Raw genomic sequence first — 22,243 nt, forward strand, 5'->3', positions numbered from 1 at the left:
GCACTTAGAAAAGTAGTGTCCAGTCAAGGCCAATAGACCGGTCAAGGCATTGTGGGAGTCAGAAAAACAACAGCCACAGGTCTTCAACTGAACACAACACGACTGAATGAAAGCAGCTAGAAGAGCAGTTTTATCACAGCACTGTTTTATTTATTTAAGGACAGCCCCTTGAGATGGTCGGTTTTTCGAGGGGGGGTCCATGTTGACCCAAACCTTAACCCCCAACCCCTAACCCCTAACCCCTAACCCACAAACCAATCTTTAACAAATTGTTATGCTGCAAAGTCACTAGCGTTAGCCGCTTACCTTAGCTGAAGCTGTTAAAATAGCAATAGTTTCTCATCCCAGTCAAAAAGCAAAATAATAGATAACAATTTTAAGGTCCAAACCAGGTCTAAACCAGATTAGGTCCAAACACCTGGTTTAGTCCTGTATTGTCTGAGTTCTAATATTGTCACAATACAAAGAGTCTATTTCAATAGCAAGGAATACTTGATTCTCGATACCACAGAGATAATTCTTATTAACATGAGACGAAAAAGTAATCCCAAACTAATGCAAGTTACTTTCTTGAGGCAGTATCTAAGTAATGTAACTAATTGCTTTTTCAAAGTAACTAACCCATCACGTTCCACTACAGTGAGAAAGTGAATGAATGCAGTAAGAGCGTGGCACTGTGTAGTGAAGAAGTGGCTTCAGGCTGGGCGTTTGGATTCAGCCTCAGTATAACATTAAACTGTGCTTGTATTGATTCAATCAAAGACGGTTTGATTTTGAAACAAATGCGTTCTTATTGTGAGTTGGCTCGCCTAAACTGAAACTGCATTGGGGGCACCACCTGCTTGTCCCCGTGGAGTTAATGTTAATAAAGTTGATGCCATACCAAGGAACATTCAACATCTCCATGGAAACAAGCAGGTGTGACAATCTCCACCAGATAAACTACACAGTGCACCTTTTAAATATACAACACACTTGAAGAATGCACTATTTATTAATAGCTTGGTTGTGTTGTGCTGTCCTTATCTTATCTTAAAGAAGCATCTGCGTTACATGGGCTTGTGTGGGACAGTGAGTCAGTGCAGTAGGAGTGTTGTCTCTCTGAGGGCCGACTGAAGGGGGAGTTAAGAGCTTTCTGTCATGAACTCCGGTTTGAGAATGAGCCAACACTTTTTAAAAAGAGCACAACAGAGCAGTGTGCTGACCCCAAGCTTATAGAGGTCAGGCTCCTCTCAGTTAAAACTTCAGTGGAGGACATATAAAGCTATAAAACAAGAGTGGACTTCATAGTGAAAATGAAGAAAACAATATGGATCAGTGTGTAGAGACAGAGAGTGTTGAGTCGAGTAAATCCCCGTCTCCATGTGAGAAAATGAAATATTTAACGGTAATGGTGAATGGTGAATAGTAAGTCGGTCAAAAGTAAGTAAAGTGTGCCCCAGTTTGCAGACGGAGAGTGTAACATCAATGGCGATGGCACAGTCAGATAAATGGAACAAGGGACACAGTGAGACTGAAGTTAATTTTATATGCGTGATAAGGCAGGAAATTTCCCTCAGCTATAAAATTCTCACTGGAACCAAAAGCATTTTAGATAAGAAAAATGAAATTGAATGAGTTCTATTTTGTGAGGATAATGCCGAACTATTTAAATGATCCCACTGAGACAAGCAGGTGGCGGACCTACCAGAAAACTTACACTGTAGTACTGTAAAGGAAGAATACTATCACAATACATTTTAGTTTGTTTTACATTACATTTTTATCCCTTGTAGTTAAAAATCTGATCTTTAAATGAAACGTCGTAATGACTTCATGCCGTGCTCTAGTGTCTGTAGATTTCCTGTTAACGCTTGCTGCTTGAAGACGGACACCAACTGTAAATCTCCACAGTAAAGAGCTGTCCATAGTGAGACCAGTCAATGACCTGTGCAGGGGGTAGATTTGCAAATCGCAGAAACGGATGATGCAATATCATCCCGGTCTCTACAAATAGCCTTCAAAGTGAAAGGAGCAGGGACGGGAAACCTTCTAGGACTAACGAGTCGGATTCACATTTTACCAGGCTTTTTGTATTTGTATCTTCATTTGGTTAATTAATTTGTAAGGTGTAGTTCTTATGTTTATGTTCTGTTGGGGTTGCCACAGCGATTTAATAATAATGTTTGGAAAAAACAAGATGTTTCAACTCCCATTCAAGAGTCATTCTGAATCTGTGAATCGAGTCTGGGAAATTTACGGAGATATCTATTCTACTCTGAGTAAGCCCTGCCCTCCGGACGGGACCTCTTGATAAAGGGAGTATTTGGTTTCACTTGAAAATACCCTCTTTGTTAACTAACAGCCCTGTAAATAACCCATTACAGGGCTGTTAGTTAACAAAGAGGGAATTAATCTATGTACAATAATCCAAAGTTTCTCTTCCATAAATGTGAGTATTGACATGTCTGCTCAGCTGATTTAAACTGATTTTGGCGCTGTCTTCTTACTTGGAGTAGTAGAACTGACGTCTTCAGAACTTTATCCAAGGTATAAATAAGTAAGTTGGGACTCCCCCTCATCTCGCTCTACAGTCTGGTGTGTGTGTTCATCTCGATGGCCTCCCTGAGTCAACAATAGTACTCAACGCTCTCTGTGCTTGTAACCTTAGAATTGTCCCAATCTATGAGATGGTGTTCTTACTTACAAAGGTCAGAAATGGCAGACTTGAGCTTTTGTTGTTCTGCCCGTTACTTTATGGCTCGTGTGCATGATTTGGTGGTCTTGAACGTGAAGACCTAATGAACCCTTTTGGACCATAAATGTGTGTGTCAACAGGTCAAGTCGTGCTCACTGATTCTTCTCTGTCCGATGCCTTTATCTGCTTGTTCATCCAACTCTATCAGAAGACACTGTCTGTCTCACTCTCTGGAGCAGACCTGAGTCACAGGTTTAAAGGTCACTTGTCCCTAATTACCCCCAGACCACCTCCCCCCATGCACCCTGCGGAGATGTGAGCTCACCCGCCGACTCATCCACTTCTCTGGCCATTTTGCACCATTTATCTAATTATTTGACCAAAAACAGACATAAAGCAACAAAAGAAAACAAAAAAACACAGGAGAGAAGAAAAGATAAGTGAAGAATAACATTGAAAATAAGGGGGTGACATCAAACATAAAGGAGGGTTAAAGCATGTTAAGTTAAAAAAACATCAGAAGGGATTTTTTCCACGGTGCGTATGTCGGTTATGATATTAGTCCAGTCCAACATAATACTACAATTTTGCAGCATTTAAATAGTAAGGTCACAGCTGCTGAATCAAGACATCCACCCAAGATGGCAACGATAAATAAATAAGTGGATGAGTTAAATGTATGAATTAATCAGAGGATGTTGTTTGAATAATTACTGTGCATGAGAGCAGATGCCAGCGGCGGAATATTGTTTATTTTTAATTGCGCTAATCCTGTACGCTCACTGTTAATAGTCCATAATGGAGTTAGAAGTCTCTATGGATTTGAATGAGGTAATACTTTAAAATATGTTCAGATTGACACACCAACGTCTACAGTATCATAAGTAGTTGAAGCCTACATCCAAACTATTACACTTTGTAATCATTTGTTAAAATGCTTGCTGTTTTGAGGGTCCAGGTTCCTATGTGCACATAAGAGTCAAAAATAACTATAGGTAAAACTGTGAACTGTCAGTGAACCTGAAATATGAATCATTTATTGTAAACATTTAAAGCTTACCTCAATACCGTGGGTACTGTAAAAGGAACACGGAGACTAGCCTGCCACATTGCAAGGTGTGTTGGTCACTCTTTTAAGGGTTAGAGCCGCTAAATTAGAAACATTTGTTAACAGTTGTGGCTGTGCTTAATAGTCTATACTTGACTTGACACTTGGTTACACAAGTGTGACTCCAGGTATCGCAGGTCAGCTGAAGTGACAATTCCAACTAACCCACAGTGAATTAATGTGAGAGGGACCAGCTGTTTTTCAATGCCGGCCCAAAACTGTCCTCCGTCCACTGGGTGCAGTATGTAGGTCACACGTGGGTCACAGTGACATGAGGAGATTCATTTAGGACCAACCGGGCCACTCAAGATACTATCAAAAATGAATTGTTGACCCCATTGAAAAAAAAAAAAAATCACCTCTTCATTTAAATGCTATGTTGATCCAAAGTACATACTTTGAATTTTATGGGAACCTGGATATACATAAAATATTTACCGGTAGATGAAAAAAGGTGACATAATAATTTTGAACAGGGCTAGTGTAGAGTGTAAAACAATGGCGGAATAAATACTACATTATTTACATCACAGAAACATAAACAATCAACTAAATGAAAGTATTTTTACTCTAAAATACTTTTAGAGTAAAAAACAACAACTAAGTATTATAAATATAAAAGTATACCACTGGCAGTGTTGGAAAGTAACATAAGTACAAAATTAAGAAACATTTTATAAGTATTTTTTTCTTTACTTTAGTGCATTTTACAGTGAATAGTTTGTACTTTCACGCCACTATATTTAAGTATCTGTACTTTCTACTCCACTACATGTTTTAACTGCTCTGAAAAGTAAAACGTTTCAGTTTAATTTATTCAAAATGTTTGATAAAACTAAAATATGTCTAAAAAGTCCAGAAACATTGAGTAATTAATTTACTAACATTTGTTTTTTTTTTTCATCAAGAACACCACATTTCTTTCTAGTCATCAAAAATCTACAAAAAGTACGGAGGGTTAGGGATACTCAAAAAATAAAATATACTTCAATATTATACTTTTTACTTCACCATTATTACCGTTATTTGCTAAATATAAAAACAGCATTACCGTCACTCCACACATATCCTCCATCTTTCTGCCTTGCACAGCGGTTTTATCAGCTCAGCGAGGTGGTGAAGAAGCCTGATCAGAGACAGAGCTTGGTCCGGGACGCTCTCTGACCACTCTGCTCCGGAGGGAACACATGGCCCAATTAAAACAGGCATCTGTACAACGTGGCACCGGCGCTTAATTAACTGCACTTCTCAAAATACTACTCAAGGCTGTTCCTGAATCAGCACCAAGCATATGACAGAGACAGAAGGACAGATCATGTTGATGTGTGACAGTAGTTTTTAAAAGAACACCAAATATGGGCAGAAACTTGTTTTAAGAGGAAAATTTTTGCAGCTTCTTATTTTGGATTAATAATACATTCACTCATTGTTTTAGGTTGTAACTTTGACATTTAATATTGAGCCAATGAGGCATTTTTCCATCTACCTGCAGGTTATTTGTTCAATTTGTTTCAGTGAGGATTCTGCTGTCCTCCCGGGCCTGAGCTGGCACCTAACAAGTGCTGAGACCTAGAGGTGAACAGTGTCATTTTTTCTGGTGGAGAGCCTGCCACCTGCTTGCTAACACCTCCTGGGAGATGTTATTGCTTTGCCTGGAATTGCTCTATAGTACATATTACCATAGAGACACCAAGGTGACGCCACCAGGCAAAGTTTCTGGTCAGATTTAGAGAAGTTAGACTGGTTAGAATAACAATGCATACGTTTAAAAATGCAAGCTAGATATATGTAATGACATACTGTGGAACTTTCTTACATAAAGCAATAGCATCTCATCATGCTTTTGGTTCTGGCGAGATTTGCAGTGTTGCCAGGAAAGCCTGTGTTATTTAAAGTATTTCAGAATTTAAAAAAATCCCCCAGTTTGTCCATTTTGGTGACGTTTATAATGTCAGTTCCTGGTTGGAAATGAGCAGTGGATGTGACATAGGTAGAGGTACTGTTACCTGGCAACTATACTACCGGTATATACAGAGCCAAAACCCATTTAAATTATGCAATAGTTATGATTTGACAAATAATACCTGATCGCACCTTTATTTTGTTAAATTGTTGTTTAAACTATCAGAAAATTGTGTCAATTTTTGCTGCATTTTCAAAAGAAGTCACTTAGTGATGACATGGACAGACAATTTGACTGATGTAATGATGTAATACTATGATAAATATTTACCACAGGTTGTATACCACCAAAACAAGGAATAATAGGAAAAACCCGAGAACCTGCCATATGCACTTTAAATATCTTCAATATATTTAAATAAGTAATGCTGACTTTAAAACTATAGATAGTGAAGAGGCAAGCAGGACACAGCTTATAACACAACTTAGCCAATAGAATCTTATTGCTTACTCACCAAATTGAATCATTAATTAGTTTAAAACCAATTTGCAAAATCGAGAATTCAAGGGAAACAACAGACAATTCAATGAGTGAGTCGCAAATAATGTTTTATATAACTAATAAGACTGGTGTAAACAAGGAGACAGCAGTAAAGAAAGCATCATCAGTTTTGTTAGGGAAAAATATATAAAAGCCTGTAATGGTGAAGATGTGGATTGAGGCTATTAAAGTTATTATGTTCCAGTGAAGCTGGGGTAGTTGAGACACTCAGCAGAGAAGAGAATGTTATTATATCGAAAAAGCTGAATTTAACTTCAAGCCCTTCTCTATTCCAACCCCAAAAATGTCCCTTTTCTTCTCATTTTGTTCCTGTGCAGTTACTTTCATGCCCTGGCGGTTCTTGCTGAGGCAGTGTGGCGTTGCTAATCTCCACTGGGTTTGCGTCTATCTCCTCAAATTGGCCCCAGGTGAGCGGCTTCAGCAGAGCCCCAGGAAGGTTCTCAGAAGGCCCGGCTCTCCCTGATCCCCCGGCTTCTCCGGATCAATAGATTATAAGGAGCGTGCGGCGATGCTCAGCCCAGGCAAGAGGTGGAGCAGCCCGGGATTTCAGAACAGTGAGCTCCTTAAAATCACAATTTTCTTGTCCACGTCTCTGAATATTTTAGCCCCGGATTCCGTTCAACCATAGCTGCTTTGTTTCTGTCGACTTGTGGTGATTTTGGGGGTTGTGTTTGTATTTCAGTGCTTTATCTCATAGTGAAAATCATGTATACTGAGCAAATTGAAGTGAAAGTTTTAATGAAAGAAACCTAGTAAACACCACAGCTACTGATACTCATACTACTATACTGCTCATGCCACATTTTTTTTTGTGGGAATCTATTAAAAAACAATAATAAAAACAGAAGTACATTGATAATATCTGGATAACGGCTTGTTTGCTTCAATTTTGTCGCCTGGCAGACAGACCTGGCAACTCTGGACCCACAAACATGGGACAAGTCCATTATTTGATTCATTTAATAGGTCATATCTTTTAACCAATAAATTTAGCATTTATAAATAGTAGCGTTCACGTGACAACATTATAGAATCCCTAAAACTCAGCTGGAGACAGGTCAGAATGCCATAGTGGGATTTGCAGTTTTTTAGAATGTGAGCGCATCTTATTCATGGGTTTCAGCTTCCTGTTTCATGCAACATTTTGGGGACTTTTCCCCATTCAAAGTACAATATTTAGTTTGAATAAATCTTTTTAATCACTATAGCACAGTCCATGAAAGGCAAGATACTGGGTTTTCCACCACATTATTCTGCTTTATGTAATCTGGACTAAATTCAAACATTTAAAGGTGCACTATTTCACTTTTTTAGGTGGAGCGTCTGTCACCTGTTTGTCTCCATGGATACTGTATGATACTGTATGTATGTTCCACAATATGGCATTAACTCATCTCCATGAAGACAAAAAGATGACACCAACAAGCCAAGCTAAAGGTAAAATCTGTGGAGAGGCAAGATCCCCTGCTTTTAATGTATATTTCAAAGCAAACAGTAAAAATGACCATGTTCAATATATTAAAAAAGAGTACTTTGGAAAATGTAAAAAAGCAGTCAAAATGGTTCAAGGCACAAGTTTTTTAATACAAGCATGTTGAAGGAATAAATGTGGATTTTTAGGCGGCCTCTTGGAAAGAACAGGAGGGCGGGGGGTGAGTGTGCGCATGCGCATTTAAATAAAAGGGACTAACAGTCATTTGAGTTCTCAAATTGGCAAAAAATCCTCTTTTATCCCTTTACTTTTGACAGTTTGCTAAGGAGCCTTGTCCTTGATGAGTAAGAATACCCTCTGAAGCGCTCACTTTTTTGTGTTTGAATAATCAGTGCAAGATGGACGAGTTAAATACCATACAGTGGAACCAGAGAAAGCATCTCCATGAGAGAAGAAGTAGAAGTTTCACAGTGCAGACCCAATCAAACGATATATCCAAATAAATTGTATATGTACCTCTCCCACCATTTTCTAAAACAATCTCTGCTCCATTTGCTTCCACTGTACCGTACATTCCTATCCCCATTCATTTACTCCCCCACAGCCGTTGTATTTCTGATCCTCCCGTTGCTGTGCTCCCTGTGCGCTCACCCCCCCTGTTTCATCTGCGCAGTGTGGTTGGTTGTACCCTCTGGCAGGCTGCCTACTCCTGCCTATACTCTGATGTGATTTTCCCTCCTGAACTAATCCAAGATGGTGGAGGCATGGACCCCAGGATGGCGCAGGCTCAGGTGAATGCGATCACAGTGAGCGATTCAGGACCATCAGAGAAAAATGGGTCCAATTAACCCCACAGATGAAAAGGAACTGGGAACGGGCGCCTCGGGAAGAATGACGTTGATAATTGTGAAGGCGGTTCCACGGTAGAATTTGAAAAACGTAATCTTTCTTCTTCTGCCTTTTTCCTGAGCAGTTAAGAATGGACAAGAGTCAATTTGCAAAAACAGATATTTGTCAGATATTGGTCTTTTTGAACCCATCTTCTACACATGTTAATAACAATACAGTTGAATATAGTTGCTCAACAAATTATGGAATAATATTTGCACTGAAATAGATTTGGCTTTTGAACACTGTTTGAAATTGAGTACTTTGTAAGCCTTCAAATATTTTGGTCAAATGGCACTTATCTGTTTTTGCAAATTAACTCTTTATACACGTTTTTTGCATGGATGGTCATCATGATTATATATAAGCCCATATTAATTTGCATGTATAGGTTACAAGAAATATTTTTGCAGTTGGTAAAAAACTATTCTCTGAGTATGGGATTGCACATCTGTGCAAGCATTAAAATAATGAATTATGCAGCTCTGACATTGCTTCAAACTGTACTGTAGCTGTGTTGCTCTGCCCATCATTAAAAACATATCTGTGTATTGTAAAAGAATGTGAGATTCTACAGAAAGGAATGTAATTGAAACGTGCACCAGTGGAAGACATGCAGAGTGGAGCTGTGTTTACCACTGTGTGCCCCAGATTTTGGTCTGACAGGTCATTTACTAAATGGTGCTTCACTGTGCCTCGGGAAGGAGTGTGGGAGGTCTTTATCATCTTGTTTTGGAAACATGAAAGAAAAACAAGAAAAACAAACTGTATTCATGCTTATTCCCCATAGACTGATCAAGTATCTTTGTTTCAAATACCAATCAATTTTCTCAGGATACTTATCCAAGGTAAGAGGGGGAGATTTGAGCAAAAGGACGTATTCAGCAACCCATAAGAAGAAATACAATATAAAATGCTGAGATCCAAAAGATACATTTAGCTCACAAAGTAGCTGATTATAGCTCGCATATTAAAACAAAAGCATGTTAAAGCAGATATAATCACAACTAAAACAGGTCCACACTAGCTCTGCACTTTATCAAATCTAAATCAGGATGTAAATTTGTCATTGAAACAGATGTACATATCAAATTTAAATGAATACTATTACTATTATACTATTATAATCAACATGAATGAACACAAAACTACCATTTGAAACCATCACGTTCACTTCATGTACAGCAGTAACACAAGTCTAGAGAGCTTGAAAGAACCAAATGAACAAAACAAACCCAAAGTACAACCTAGAAAGAATCTTACAAGAAGTACAAGGCTTCCTTTTTAAAAAAAAATAAGATTTACAGGCCAAAGGCTAAGTTCGCTGAAGCATGAAACGCGGAGAAAGTAGAGACATTTTGGCACAGTCATGGCAGCCATAAGTGCAACGCCTCAAACCTCTACACCACTGGCGAGCACTTGCTTTCTTCATTTTTCTTTGTATCATCCTCAAAGGGCTTTGTTTCCTGTGAAATATTTGTGCACTCTAAAAATACTATTTCAAGATATATGCAGCTACACTTTTAATTTTTGTACACACACACACACCAAGTCTAGACGCCACATTTTACTCTCAAACCAATCGTATCTTATTTCGATCAAACACTAGTATATGACAAATTGTACATGTTTTGGTTCTGTTTACCCAAGTGCGGACGAGTGTTTAAGCGAAGCAGTTTCCAAGTTGTTTGGCTGATTTATTCATGCACAGGTGGGCCGCGGTGCACATTAGCTGCAGAGTGCGACTGTAAGGGCTTCTCTGGGGAGGCACCTACAGTATCGGATGCGCTGACAGTTGGCTACAGAACGGAGGTGGCTAACTCCAGCAGGACTCCCGCTAAGAGTAAACATAGGACATCCTGCTACATGTTTAATAAGAAGGAAATCACATCAATTATTCACATTGGCATCTTCTTTATTTCATGTTGTGGGGTCCAGGTCGGCGGAGTGAACTTTCCGAAAACCCATGCTATTTATAACACTGTGAATGTTACATAAAGTGCTCTTGTAGGAGATTTGCCGCTGTGACATCTGTGATGGGGCCTGTTCGGAGCAGACAGCAACAGATTTGAACAAGTCAGTAAAGTTAGACATAGTCCACTCTGGTTCTATTGTTAACAGAGAAGTAATGGTTGTCAAGCATGTATTTGGATGAAACATGAATTTAGAAGGAGATAAAGATATTCATGACAAGCCTAAAATATTTTAATAATAAATGCCTCACTCCTACTTCCTGAGCCGTGATTGGAAGATGATTCTCCTTCAGTGTAAGGGGCATGATATAATGGAACTTTCTGTGGAAGTTAAAAGAAAACGATGAGTGCCTCAGTCTTTATTTAACTCCCGATGGCAATGAGTCAAAACATCAGTTCCAACAACACCCTCATCCTGTCTCAGTACCTTCACAATAAAACCTTTTGCTTGAGACAATAATAATACAGTGCTCACTACACAGGTCTCAACCGAACACACATAATTCCATATAGGCAAATTAACAGTAACGCTTTGTCTACTCGTACGATCCTTACCCTTCTCAGTCAGGTACGTCTTAGGCTCGGCCTCAAAGATGCAAAAGGGGCAGTCGAACTGGGGTTGCAGCCGAGAAGTTATGGGGGATGAAAAAGTACTTTGCTTACACAAAGTCCTGTGGCACATACTACCAAGGGAGACATTGGTGTGAAGAAACAGGAGTACAAACATAGCCATCTGCCTGACTAGGACGTACGTACCTTACTAGGACGTACCTCTGGAGAGCAAGGGAGGAATATTTCATAGAATTTGTCTCTTTAGATCCTGAGAGTTTTTCCATGATGTCGTGAACTATGTTGATCCATTCATTAATTTATGGAGCCTATACTTATAGCCATTTTCTTGCAACCAGGAAAATCACTAGTAGTCTTCTGTCATTTTTCTCCAAATTTTAAGTATACACAGTCAAATGTACAGGGTTTTTTAAGGGCCAAAATCACATAGTAAGTTATATAGCAGCCTGTCTGTGACCAATATAATTGTATAAAGAATTAGCGTTTCTATAGGGCAATAGAAGAAAGCTTAAAAAAAAAAAAAAAAAAAACTTAAAATACGTTATATGAACCTTGTAATTTATAATTTCCTTTAGGTTTATACCATTTACCAAAATAAAATTAAGATTTTTTTCAGCTGTCTGGGATGCAAAACACTTTGAAGCTATTTTCCTTAAAAAATGGACTGTTGACCTTTTTGTTGATTCCCACTTGTTTTTGTATTTTTACTCATACCACGTCCCACATGACCTTTGTATTTTAATTACGCCATCCTTGACAGGTCATGACTAAATAGCAAGAATATTTCCCACACTTATGTTTGAAGATGAAACCAATTCACCTTCAAAAGTCACACAGGACTTGACTATTCCTCTTCTTGTGCATTTGCTCCCTTTTAGTCTATAAGCAGTCAATCCACAAGAGAAACACAATTTGTTCTCAATTCATTCATCTTTGTCGTCACCTTGTCCCATTAGTCAGACTGGGAGGTAATGGGCAGAGGTTGTGGTCAGATTTGGTGAGATATTCGGCAATCGTTGCTGACCAGATGGGCTCTTCCTTCCAGTCACTTTCCATGAAGCAGGTCATCCATCTGCGCCCTCCTGGAAGCCCACACACTCGCGCTAAGCTGGGGACATTTTGATGGGATGGACTGAGCAGGGAAATAACCAAGCTTCAGTCAGGGAAGGATCATTATTGGGGTGGGAGAAGGTGCAGAGGCAGACTTTTGGCAATCACCTCTGAGGCCAATTCAAACAGGATCCTGAGATTACCATATATTTTACAGGCTGGTGTGGTTAGAATGTCAATAAGATTCATTAAAATGTAAATTTGATTGGGAATTTAAATCCACAAAAGAGTTTAAAATGCTGTACACTTCTGCAAAAAAAATCCAGATGAACAAAACTATGAAGGTGAAGGTGAAGGTTCTCTGTGGAGTATTACGGGCAAAGCAATAACATCGAGCAGGTTCCTTCTTTTAAAAAAGTTACATTCATAAAATGCTTCTATATTAGTGCCATAAAGCTCGGCCCACTCTAACACTTATTTAATCTGCAGGGTGGGATAAGCTAATGTCTCCAATTTTACATTCTAATGACTTCATTAATAAGAAATTACCAGCTATTATGTCACCCCTGAAGGTCAAAGCTGTAACTCCTTCAACCATCTAGTGCGTATTGTGCATATTGTTCTACAGTGCCCTATACATGCTTTACGTAATTCATGTCAAATGAATTGAGAGAACAGCTTGTGAATGGCAGTGCTCTATAGGGGAAAATAAAGTTATGCTTCAACTATCAGCTGTTAAGAGAGAGCAACCTGTACATCAAACCCTTTTCTTTGATTCACCTTGATTCCTAAGCCTGTTCAAACAAAACCATATCTTACCGCATGTTAGTGAATGTTTAACATCCTGACAAACAGAACTGCATTCCTTCGACACAATACCCCGGGGTTGTCTGCCACTGCCCCTCGCCGTTATCTCTCCTCTCTTAATTGCTCATTAAGAAGCTGAATGTGGTTTTAATCATGCGGCACTGCAGACAGGCTTAAATTCATTAGAGCTGATGTCCACACTTGTGCTGAGGGTCCACACACAGAAACACTTTTATTAAAGGCTCCCCCAAGACAATTTAGCTTGCTTTATTTGTTTATTGCTTATTGCTGGAATGTTTGGGCTGTAATTGGGCTTTTGCTGTGCAGACATTTGCCAACCGGTGGGAGAAATTATATTGGAACAAAGGAGAAGGCATGCAAACCCCTTGCCTTCATGGGGGTCTCAAAGTCATAATTAATTTAGTGTTCCAAACAAAGAAAGTGTGGATCTGATCTGCTTGGGCTGCTTGCAGAGGTGTTAGCACTACAGCTCCATATGAACACATTTGTGGATGATTTCCTGTAGCTTCTAGTTTAGTGTCTAAGTGTATTGCATACTGAATTGCACGTACACCCGTAAAATCATTTAATGGGTCCAAAATGTAGGAGAATATAGAGAATACTTATAAACAGTAGCAACTTTAATCGCACACTTCTACAGTAGTTATAAAAGTAGATTCCCATTTATTGCCATCTCAAAAATACAGTATATATATGTATAGTATATTTAACATTTTACTAACATGGTAGCCTGTTTCTTTGTGTTTGTGTCCCAAATGCCAACTCTAGTTATAATAGGAGTTGCAACCGAAGGCAATGAACCACTGGAAAAAACAACAATAAAAACAACAACAGGAGGCCGAGATGGTTCACATGGCACCAACATGTCCGAAATGTACTTTGGTGCTAGGCCATGGAGAGTTTAAAGTCTATTCTCTGAACCACAGGAGCCAGTGCAGAGACCTGAGAACAAGAATAATGTGATGGTACTTCCTGGTTCTAGTCAGGACCCGAGCAGCAGCGTTCTGGATGTACTGCAGCTGTTTTACAACTCGTTTGGAGAGGCCAGTGAACAGGCCGTTTCAGTAGTCTAATCTACTAGAGACAAATGCATGGATAAGTCTTTCCAAGTCTGGTTTAGACACTATAATAAAAAAAAAACATGTTTTTCAGACAGTAAAAAGCTATTAATGTTATTGAATTGATGCAGCTGGTAAAATTCAAATCTGAGTCCATTATTATTCCTACATTTCTCACTTGATTTACAGATTTTAGAGAGGGACTGGAGATGACTGCAAACACATTCTCTTTGTTTCTGTGATCCAAAGATGCTTTCAGCTGGATATAGTCATTCTGCATCCACACACTGATATGTTGGTCGCAGTAAATCCACTGGATCATATTCACCTGCTGTCAGTGAAACATAGATCTGGTTAACATCATGTGGTCAGAGAGAGCATTTACAAATCTCAGTGTTTCCTGTTTTCAAGGTCGGACTTACTTTTAGTCTCTGTAGAAGGATCCCATGATCGACAGTGTCAACATCAGTACTAAGATCCAGTAAGACTAAAACAGGCCTTACCAGCATCAGCATCAGACGGATGTCATCTGTCACCTTAATGAGAGTCGTCTCTGTGCTGTGGTGTGATCTAAACCTGACTGGAAGACATCAAAGAGTCACTATTTAGGAGGAACGGAATATGCTGTTTATTAACAACTTTTTCACGGACTTTTCCCAAGAAAGACAAGTTTGAAATAGAAAGACAATGTCTACTGTGGGGTCAAGGCTGCTCTTCTTTAGCTGCGGCTTAATGACCGCAATTTGCAAGGCTGTTGGGAATGTTCCAGATTTAAGTGACATGTTGATTATTTAGTAAGTGGTGCAAAGAAACTGCTCAGCACAAACTTTAAAAGCCTAGTGGGCAGCAACATGTCAAGGCAGCAAGTCTAGCATTTGAGCAAAGGGGAGCGGATTTAAATTTAATCTGATGCAGGTTTTGAGACACAGTTTCACAGATTATTGTGATCCTGACTGGTATACTAAAGGGCCGTGAGCATTTGAAGTCAGTATACATGATTGTTACATGAGAGAAGATGATAGCCAAACATATTCGGATGAAACAGTTCAAATCTTGTACACATAGTGAATTTGCTTGGTACCACACATGCAACGTCTCCAAAATAGTCATTAATTTTCTAGAGGCCATAGTAGCGATGAATGATGAAAGTTATAACGGCCTGCTTTTTTTCATTTTCATTTTCAAATTAATGTGAGCAGCAATTTGTTTTGTGATTTCAAAATGCCACATGACAGACTGTTATGAATGTTGTAATTTAAGAAGCATATATATTGTGTTATTAGTCATTTGATACATTTGTTTCTTTGCTTCATAAGGAACATTAAGTTGTTTTTGTGTGCCATTTTCTTTTCAAATTTAGATTGGATCATCTATTAAATTTGTTTGCTGTACATGAGATTCAAACTTTTTGTGTCACACAGTTCACTTTCTCCAAAAAACAACGCCACTGTTTCAATTCTGAACAAGTCTGACCTTTGCTCCTGGTCATTAGCGCTCTGTATTGATATGTAGTGCGGGCGACAGGGTGACAGCACTACGTTGAGCCACAAATGCAGAGATTGATTACTCCTTCAGTTCTGTTACACACAAGTGGAGCTCAGAAACTGCTCCGGGAAAGGGTTCGGGCGATTTATGCGTACGGCTAAATTTAGGAGCTGCAGTCATTAGGGAGCGGCGCTAAAGATCAAAACATTCAGGTAATTTCAGTCAGTGATGTATTTCATGCAAGCGGCTGCAGCACATGAGGAAGTGTAGTCTATTATTGGAACACAGCACCAATACATAAATAACTTTGGTTTGCAATAGGATGGACCAGTATTCACAAGCAAGACATTTGGTTATTATCTAAGATGGAACTTAGCTCATTGGTGTATGCATGATGTAAAAACCTGTTCAGGAAAGGGAACAGTAGCTTTGATGTATTATTTATTGGTGATATCAGTGGGTTTCCTCAGATATCAATGTTATTGATTGAAAGACCTGTCCCGGTCTTTGTGAATCCGTGTGTCATTTTAAACAGACTCCATCCAACCAACCATTTTCTACCGCTTGTTCCCTTTCGGGGTCGCGGGTGACTTGGGGCCTATCCCAGTGACTTCGGGCCTTACTCGGTACACCAACTTGTCGCAGGGCCAACACAGAGACACAGACATTACAGACAGTTCACGCTCACATTCATTCACTAGGGCCAATTTTTACCTAACACATCTTTGGACGGTGAGAGGAAGAGAGAACCCACGGTAACACGGGGAGAACATGCAGACTCCACCCAGAGAGATCATGTGATGTTGGTCTGGTCCGGGAATCGAACCCACGATCTCCTTCTTGGGAGGCAAGAGCGCTAAACGCCTTTGCCACCGTGCACCCCTTTAAACAGACTCATGAGATAAAATAGAACTAGGAGGCCAATTAGATTATGTCTGTATGTTTACACAATCATCCCAGAACTAGTTTTATATACCAGATTAATACATTATGTTATTAGTTTTTAGTGATTAGTTCATTGTGAAGTTAATTGTACGTGATTAGTTAATTTTTGAACTTTATTATAGCTTAAAACAGGGGTGGACAAACTACGGCCCGCGGGCCACATCCGACCCGCTGGGCCTTTCAATCCGGCCCGCCAAGCTTGTCCAAGTAATATGGAAAAAAAAATTAAAATTTTAAAAATATTTTTAAAGAAATATATATATATATATATATATATATATATATATATATATATATATATATATATATATATATATATATATATATATATATATATATATATATATATATATATATATATATATATATATATATATATATATATATATATATATATATATATCCTTTTTTGCCCTCAGACATCTGTCTGCACTTGTATCCTTAATAAATATGATGTGAAATGAATTTAATAATAGATTCAATAGCCTATATTTGACAGAAATTAAATTTTTGGGATATTTTTTGGCTACTTGCCAGGATTCTAATATGGCCCTCGGAGGAAAATAATTGCCCACCCCTGGCTTAAAATGTATTTCTGATCTTATTTACGGTATCAGTAAATATTGGTTATCCATGGCAACAAAAGAAAGAATTAATACTGCTTTCCTTTTTTTATAATGAGATTGTTCAAAGCAAAAGACCAGCTTTGTTAGCACACACAACAGAGTATTTGACTTCCCAAACACATGCATTAGTCAAGATGAATGTGTCCAAACAAATAATCTATTTAGAGGCTAATAGAACATAGATTTTTGTTGCCGGGGGCTGGTCTGAGAGGTCCATCATCACGTCCAGGATAATAGAATGGGATTTATTTTCACGTTGGAAGCACATTGAAAATGAGCTGCAGAGTAGAGCTCCGAACCTCACTCTCACAAAGGTCTGATCTATCCTGCTATCGACAGGGAACCCACGCTGTGCCACTTCTAATGGAAATCCATACGAGTCATGCTGATTCCTCCCTCGAGTTTCATCACTTGTCAGCTTTTATTTACTGACAACATTGTGCAGCCTATCTGCTTCCCCTTGTTTAACCAGACTCCTGTCCCTTTGTCTTTTGCAGTGGTCGTACTGTACCTGCAGGGTGTGGGCACAAAAGAATGGAGAGAGGTGAGTATTGTGTCTGTTTGCCTCAAAGTGAACATTTTGAAGGACGTTTTTGTTAGATTTTCCTCCGCAATTAAACTGATTCAGAGGTTTGATTTACTAGTGTTAAAATAACCTGTAATAACATATTTATTACTGCACGTTCCAAGCATATGAAAGTATTAGTCTGTTTTTCTGTTGCTGCTCAAACTGGTGGTGCAATATTATGTGGCGACTGTGATTTATCAGATTGCTTTCCTTATCTCTCAACCTTCGTTCTGCATTCAAAGCATTAAACAAGGTTATTGTCTGTAAATGCATCCATACAAACAAGGGAACAGTGATGTAATAAAATACAATAAAATAATTTCTGTAACACAGATCAATGTTTGACCCTGTCTTTAGAGGATTTCCTTGTTATTGTTGTATATTTCCTTTTTTAGTGTGCTCTTGACGCTAGTATTCAGTACACTTGTATTTTGAAGTTTGTGCTGTAGAAGTTTGAAAACACAAACCTCGCCTCTGTAACAAAGGTTATAGTCATTACGACCAGAGAGTGATCTGTCAGCAGCAGTTGCACATCATTCAAATGTACTTTTCATCTTTCATTCGCCACATTCCTCCATCCCTTCCCTTTATCTCCTTACATAACTTATCTGAGACACCTGCCTTTGTTGGTGTATTTACTCGTGAGCAGATTCTAAGTCGAGGCGTGGTGTGTGAGTCAGGTCTGGGGCACCGCTGATCCCTTCTCCTTCCGGCCCCTCACACCTCTTTATTCTACGACCCACAACATAATGAAAACACAACATGGATGTAATGCAATCAGCCAAGTAAACATCCTTGTCTCCAGTGGAACGCACTTTAAACCGAGAGCCAATAATTGTGCTCAAAATGAAAACAGGCAAATCCTTAGCTTGGTGATGACAACGCGTTTGATATTGGCCAATAGTTAGTTGACGTAGATGATGCCATTTCGATCTTGATGGAGAAGCATAAGCATGAGATGATCACTTGGCAAAATCATCACAAGTGCAATGGTCAGGGAACTAGACAAGAAAAAAGCTTAAAATAGGGCTATTATAAACGTCTTCTTCCTAATTGCTGTGATTTCCAAATCCCGAAAGATCTAAAGCTTAACCTTTGACCTTTATTGTTTTCTACAGCAACTGCAAGTTAATTCCACAAGAGAAATACTTTAAAAAAGACTTCTAATTTGACACAAAGTTTGTGGGGAATTAACAAACATTACAAAGCATTACATTATGTTCGAATATGCTTTTGATTCTCGAAATACATTGTTTCTTTTCACAACTTTCTTTACAACGTTTTAGATGGTTTATTCAGACTTATATTACTGAATCATTGCGAGGTTATTCAGATCTTGTTTAAGCCTCGGCCCCCTTTCTATCAGCGCTCTCTCAAAAAGGTCTTCTGAGGTTATGATGAAAATAAATGTATTTCTTGTCGTTTCGCGAAAACAAGCCCATGACCTGCTTGTTTCCATTCGGCAAAATGAAAATATCCTCAAATCCCTCCCTGGCTCTCTGTGCTCGGAGCGGGCTAATACGTATGCAGACGCCAACTTTAGACGCACGACGATGCAAGGGCGAGCAAATCTCCACAAAGGAACCGCTCACAATGCAATCCACTAATACACCTATGGTGTCCCGTGGTTATGGAAAAGTCCCATTTCAATGCTCAAACAAGGTGAATGCAAATCTCTGGCTGGGGAAGTCAATACAGGGTAGCCATGCGTGGAGGTGCCGATATGGACAACAAATGTGTCTGTTGTGAAGCTCTTTTCATGTGGCTGGTTAGGCCTGGTGATAATTATGGAAAAGTTGTTCCTCACATAAAAAGGCGCCATCGATCAGTGCTACTTAAATACTGTAAAAAGTCTGCCATCCATTTTGTACAATCGATATTTTTGACGCCATAAATCATAGCTCATGTTCCCCTTTTGACGGAAAGGTCAGAGCTGTTATATAATTGTGTTTGTGTGTAAAATTACATAGGGACACAGAAAAAACAGATGTTGACCACATAAAATAGGGTGGTACGTGTTGATATTGAAATCACCCGATATTTGAAACGGAGCAAATTATGGAATAAATAAATCATGGCAAAATCTATTTTTTTAATCATCTTTGTCTTTCAGCTAAAATTAAATATGATCTTTTCCAGTGCACCATGCATGCTTTTATTTTGTCATAAGTTATTTAAGGAGATAAAGGTGAAGATCTGAAGATACTGTATGAAGTGAGCGAAAGATATAATGTGTATTTGATGTAAATGCTGACATAATGTGAATCCAACATTACTCTCTGCATCTCATGACACCATAAACATCTGTGAAGTTTGTTACAGAGGTGAGGTTTGCTTTGCTGACTATCTGTTCTGTTTCAGTAGGTGCATGTGTGGTTGCTGGTTGTAAGATTGCAGTTATTCTGGCAGCAACTGTTTTATTTTAGTCTAGTTTGGACCGGGCTTGTCCTTATAGTACCAGGGTCCACATGTTATAGCCTACTGTTGGTTTTCTCAATGATTACTGCTGTGGGCTCAGGCGATAGGGACCAATGTGAAGCTGTTACATGGCCATGACAGACCGCGTTCTCACCATGCTTTAAAATGATCTGTCACAATGAAATAAAACTTTTCTTGCTTTTGTGAATGCAGTGATACATTAAGGAAGATGCAGCAAACCAACATGTGTTCAGTCCAGTCCCCAGATTTGTCTTCTATGCATGTTTGATTGAAGGAAGTAACCTACGTCACCCAGAAGAAACTTACCTCAACACAAACCGGCCACATACACAGTTTGGCAAAGAAAAATGTGCACTGTTGAAGTGAACGATGAACTCCTCATCTGAGTCACAGTACCTATTGCTAATACAGTATATAGAACAAGAGTCGTCTGATGCAGAGAGGAAAGACCCCCTGATGTGTACCGGTTCTTTGTGTTGTCGTAATCATCAGTGAAGTGTAGTGAAACATCTTCAGTCTTCATCTCTACTACAGGTCTTTGATCAGATCATGCTTTGTACCTGTGCCTTTAGATACTGCCTTCACTGACAGCAGCTGAGTATAGTAGCACCAAGCAGAGTTTTGTCAGTATGTGCTGGAGAGGTGGATTAGGGAGCATTTTCCAGTCACGATACCCTCTGACTAAATCTGTTTGGATATTTAAATGGTCATGAAAGAGCAGCCTCATATAAATTAGTTCAGGCTGTGGATTGAGCTCTCATCTTTTATTGCGTCTTACCTTTTGAGAAAGATTGGTCCGTTGAAACAATAGCAGGGATGAGGCTTTATCTGGCAGAGGCACAACACATTGGTCCTTGTAACAACACTCCTCTAACCTCCTGCACATCACAGAACACCTATTAACCAATCAGGCCGAGTGAGTTTCACACCTCAGTCCTCCAGACCAGAATAGAAACACACGGTGGATTTTCCGTTGTCGATATATAGGTAAGGTCCGCTGCTCTCCGCTGAGGCCCGGTAATGGATAGGCTGGGGACACACTTAAGAGCATGGATTATGTGCGCTGGGCACTAAAGACATGGGGCTGAGCTGTGGAGGCTGTGCTGGGGGAGAGTTCAGATCAATAGCTCATTACGGTGTGGTGTCGGAGCGGGCCATACTGGTGGATTACTGTGTGATTGTCAGAGAGAAAGAGAGACAGGAGGGGACAACCTGGGACAGGGCGAGGGGCTGTTGGGGGTACGCTGTGACTCTGAAGAAGGAGTGATTTCTCCTGGGACTGCTCCTGCATTTGGCTCTACACATGCACCTCAGTGTAATACAAACCTCATAGCTTTGGCCTAAAATGTTGCAGTGTAAAAAAGGGCTGCTGCTGAAGCTCATATATTTCATTCAGACTTTGTCCTTTTGGCTGAATAACATTTATTCACTCCATCCATCCATCACTGAGTTCTCAATTGTTTACTTGTGTTGTTGTAGTTCGGGCGGACAGAAGTGATTGATAACACACGGAACCCAGACTTTGTCAGGAAGTTTGTCCTGGATTTCTTCTTCGAAGAGAAACAGAACCTCAGATTCGACGTGTAAGTAACTTCATAGTATTTATTCATCTGTTATTCTCAGGAAACAGTCGCAACAACAGGTCGCAGTGCCTTAGCCTTGATTACATTTAAATAATTCCGGTCTCCACAGGTCTTCACCGAGGTGAAGAGGTCATTTTGCTCCATTAAGATAAATGAACAGACCAATCCAAGTCATATTTAGATACCAGGATTTTCAATCACGCAAAAAGATTCCAGCAAGGACACTTAACGCAGGCCACTTGCAATCTGCCACTGATTAAATTAGAGCCAGTGTTACGCCTTGGCCATTCTTTTCATCCACCTTTCTCTTGAATCAATAGAGAAAATCAGCCAGGCGTCTCCAGAGCCCTAATCAGGAAACGCAAATGTGCTGCTGGTTCAGGGAGGTCCTCAGCTCTGTCGAGCTAACAATTTACAGAGTGTGAAGCAGCTTCTAAAGGAATTAAAGGTTCACAATCAGTTTTATTTAAATTAGCATAACTGTAATATCACACACCTACTGGAGTCACCACCTGCTGCTACTCAAACAGGCTGTGGTGAGTAAATGTA

General features: G+C 39.4%; 1 protein-coding gene across 1 annotated transcript in view; it reads left to right on the plus strand.

Moving 5' to 3' along the window:
• The window catches only part of cpne9 (copine family member IX), a 142,201-nt gene that overhangs the window by 22,283 nt on the left and 97,675 nt on the right, over window positions 1-22,243 (plus strand). The window contains exons 3-4 of the mRNA XM_072449535.1: window positions 17,602-17,648; window positions 21,591-21,694. Of these exons, the coding sequence (XP_072305636.1) occupies window positions 17,602-17,648; window positions 21,591-21,694 (151 nt within the window). The remainder of the gene's footprint in view (window positions 1-17,601; window positions 17,649-21,590; window positions 21,695-22,243) is intronic.

Source organism: Eucyclogobius newberryi, unplaced genomic scaffold, assembly GCF_026437365.1.
Source record: "Eucyclogobius newberryi isolate DKJ021-1_F unplaced genomic scaffold, fEucNew1.0.hap1 SCAF_17, whole genome shotgun sequence".
NCBI classification, from domain to species: domain Eukaryota; kingdom Metazoa; phylum Chordata; class Actinopteri; order Gobiiformes; family Gobiidae; genus Eucyclogobius; species Eucyclogobius newberryi.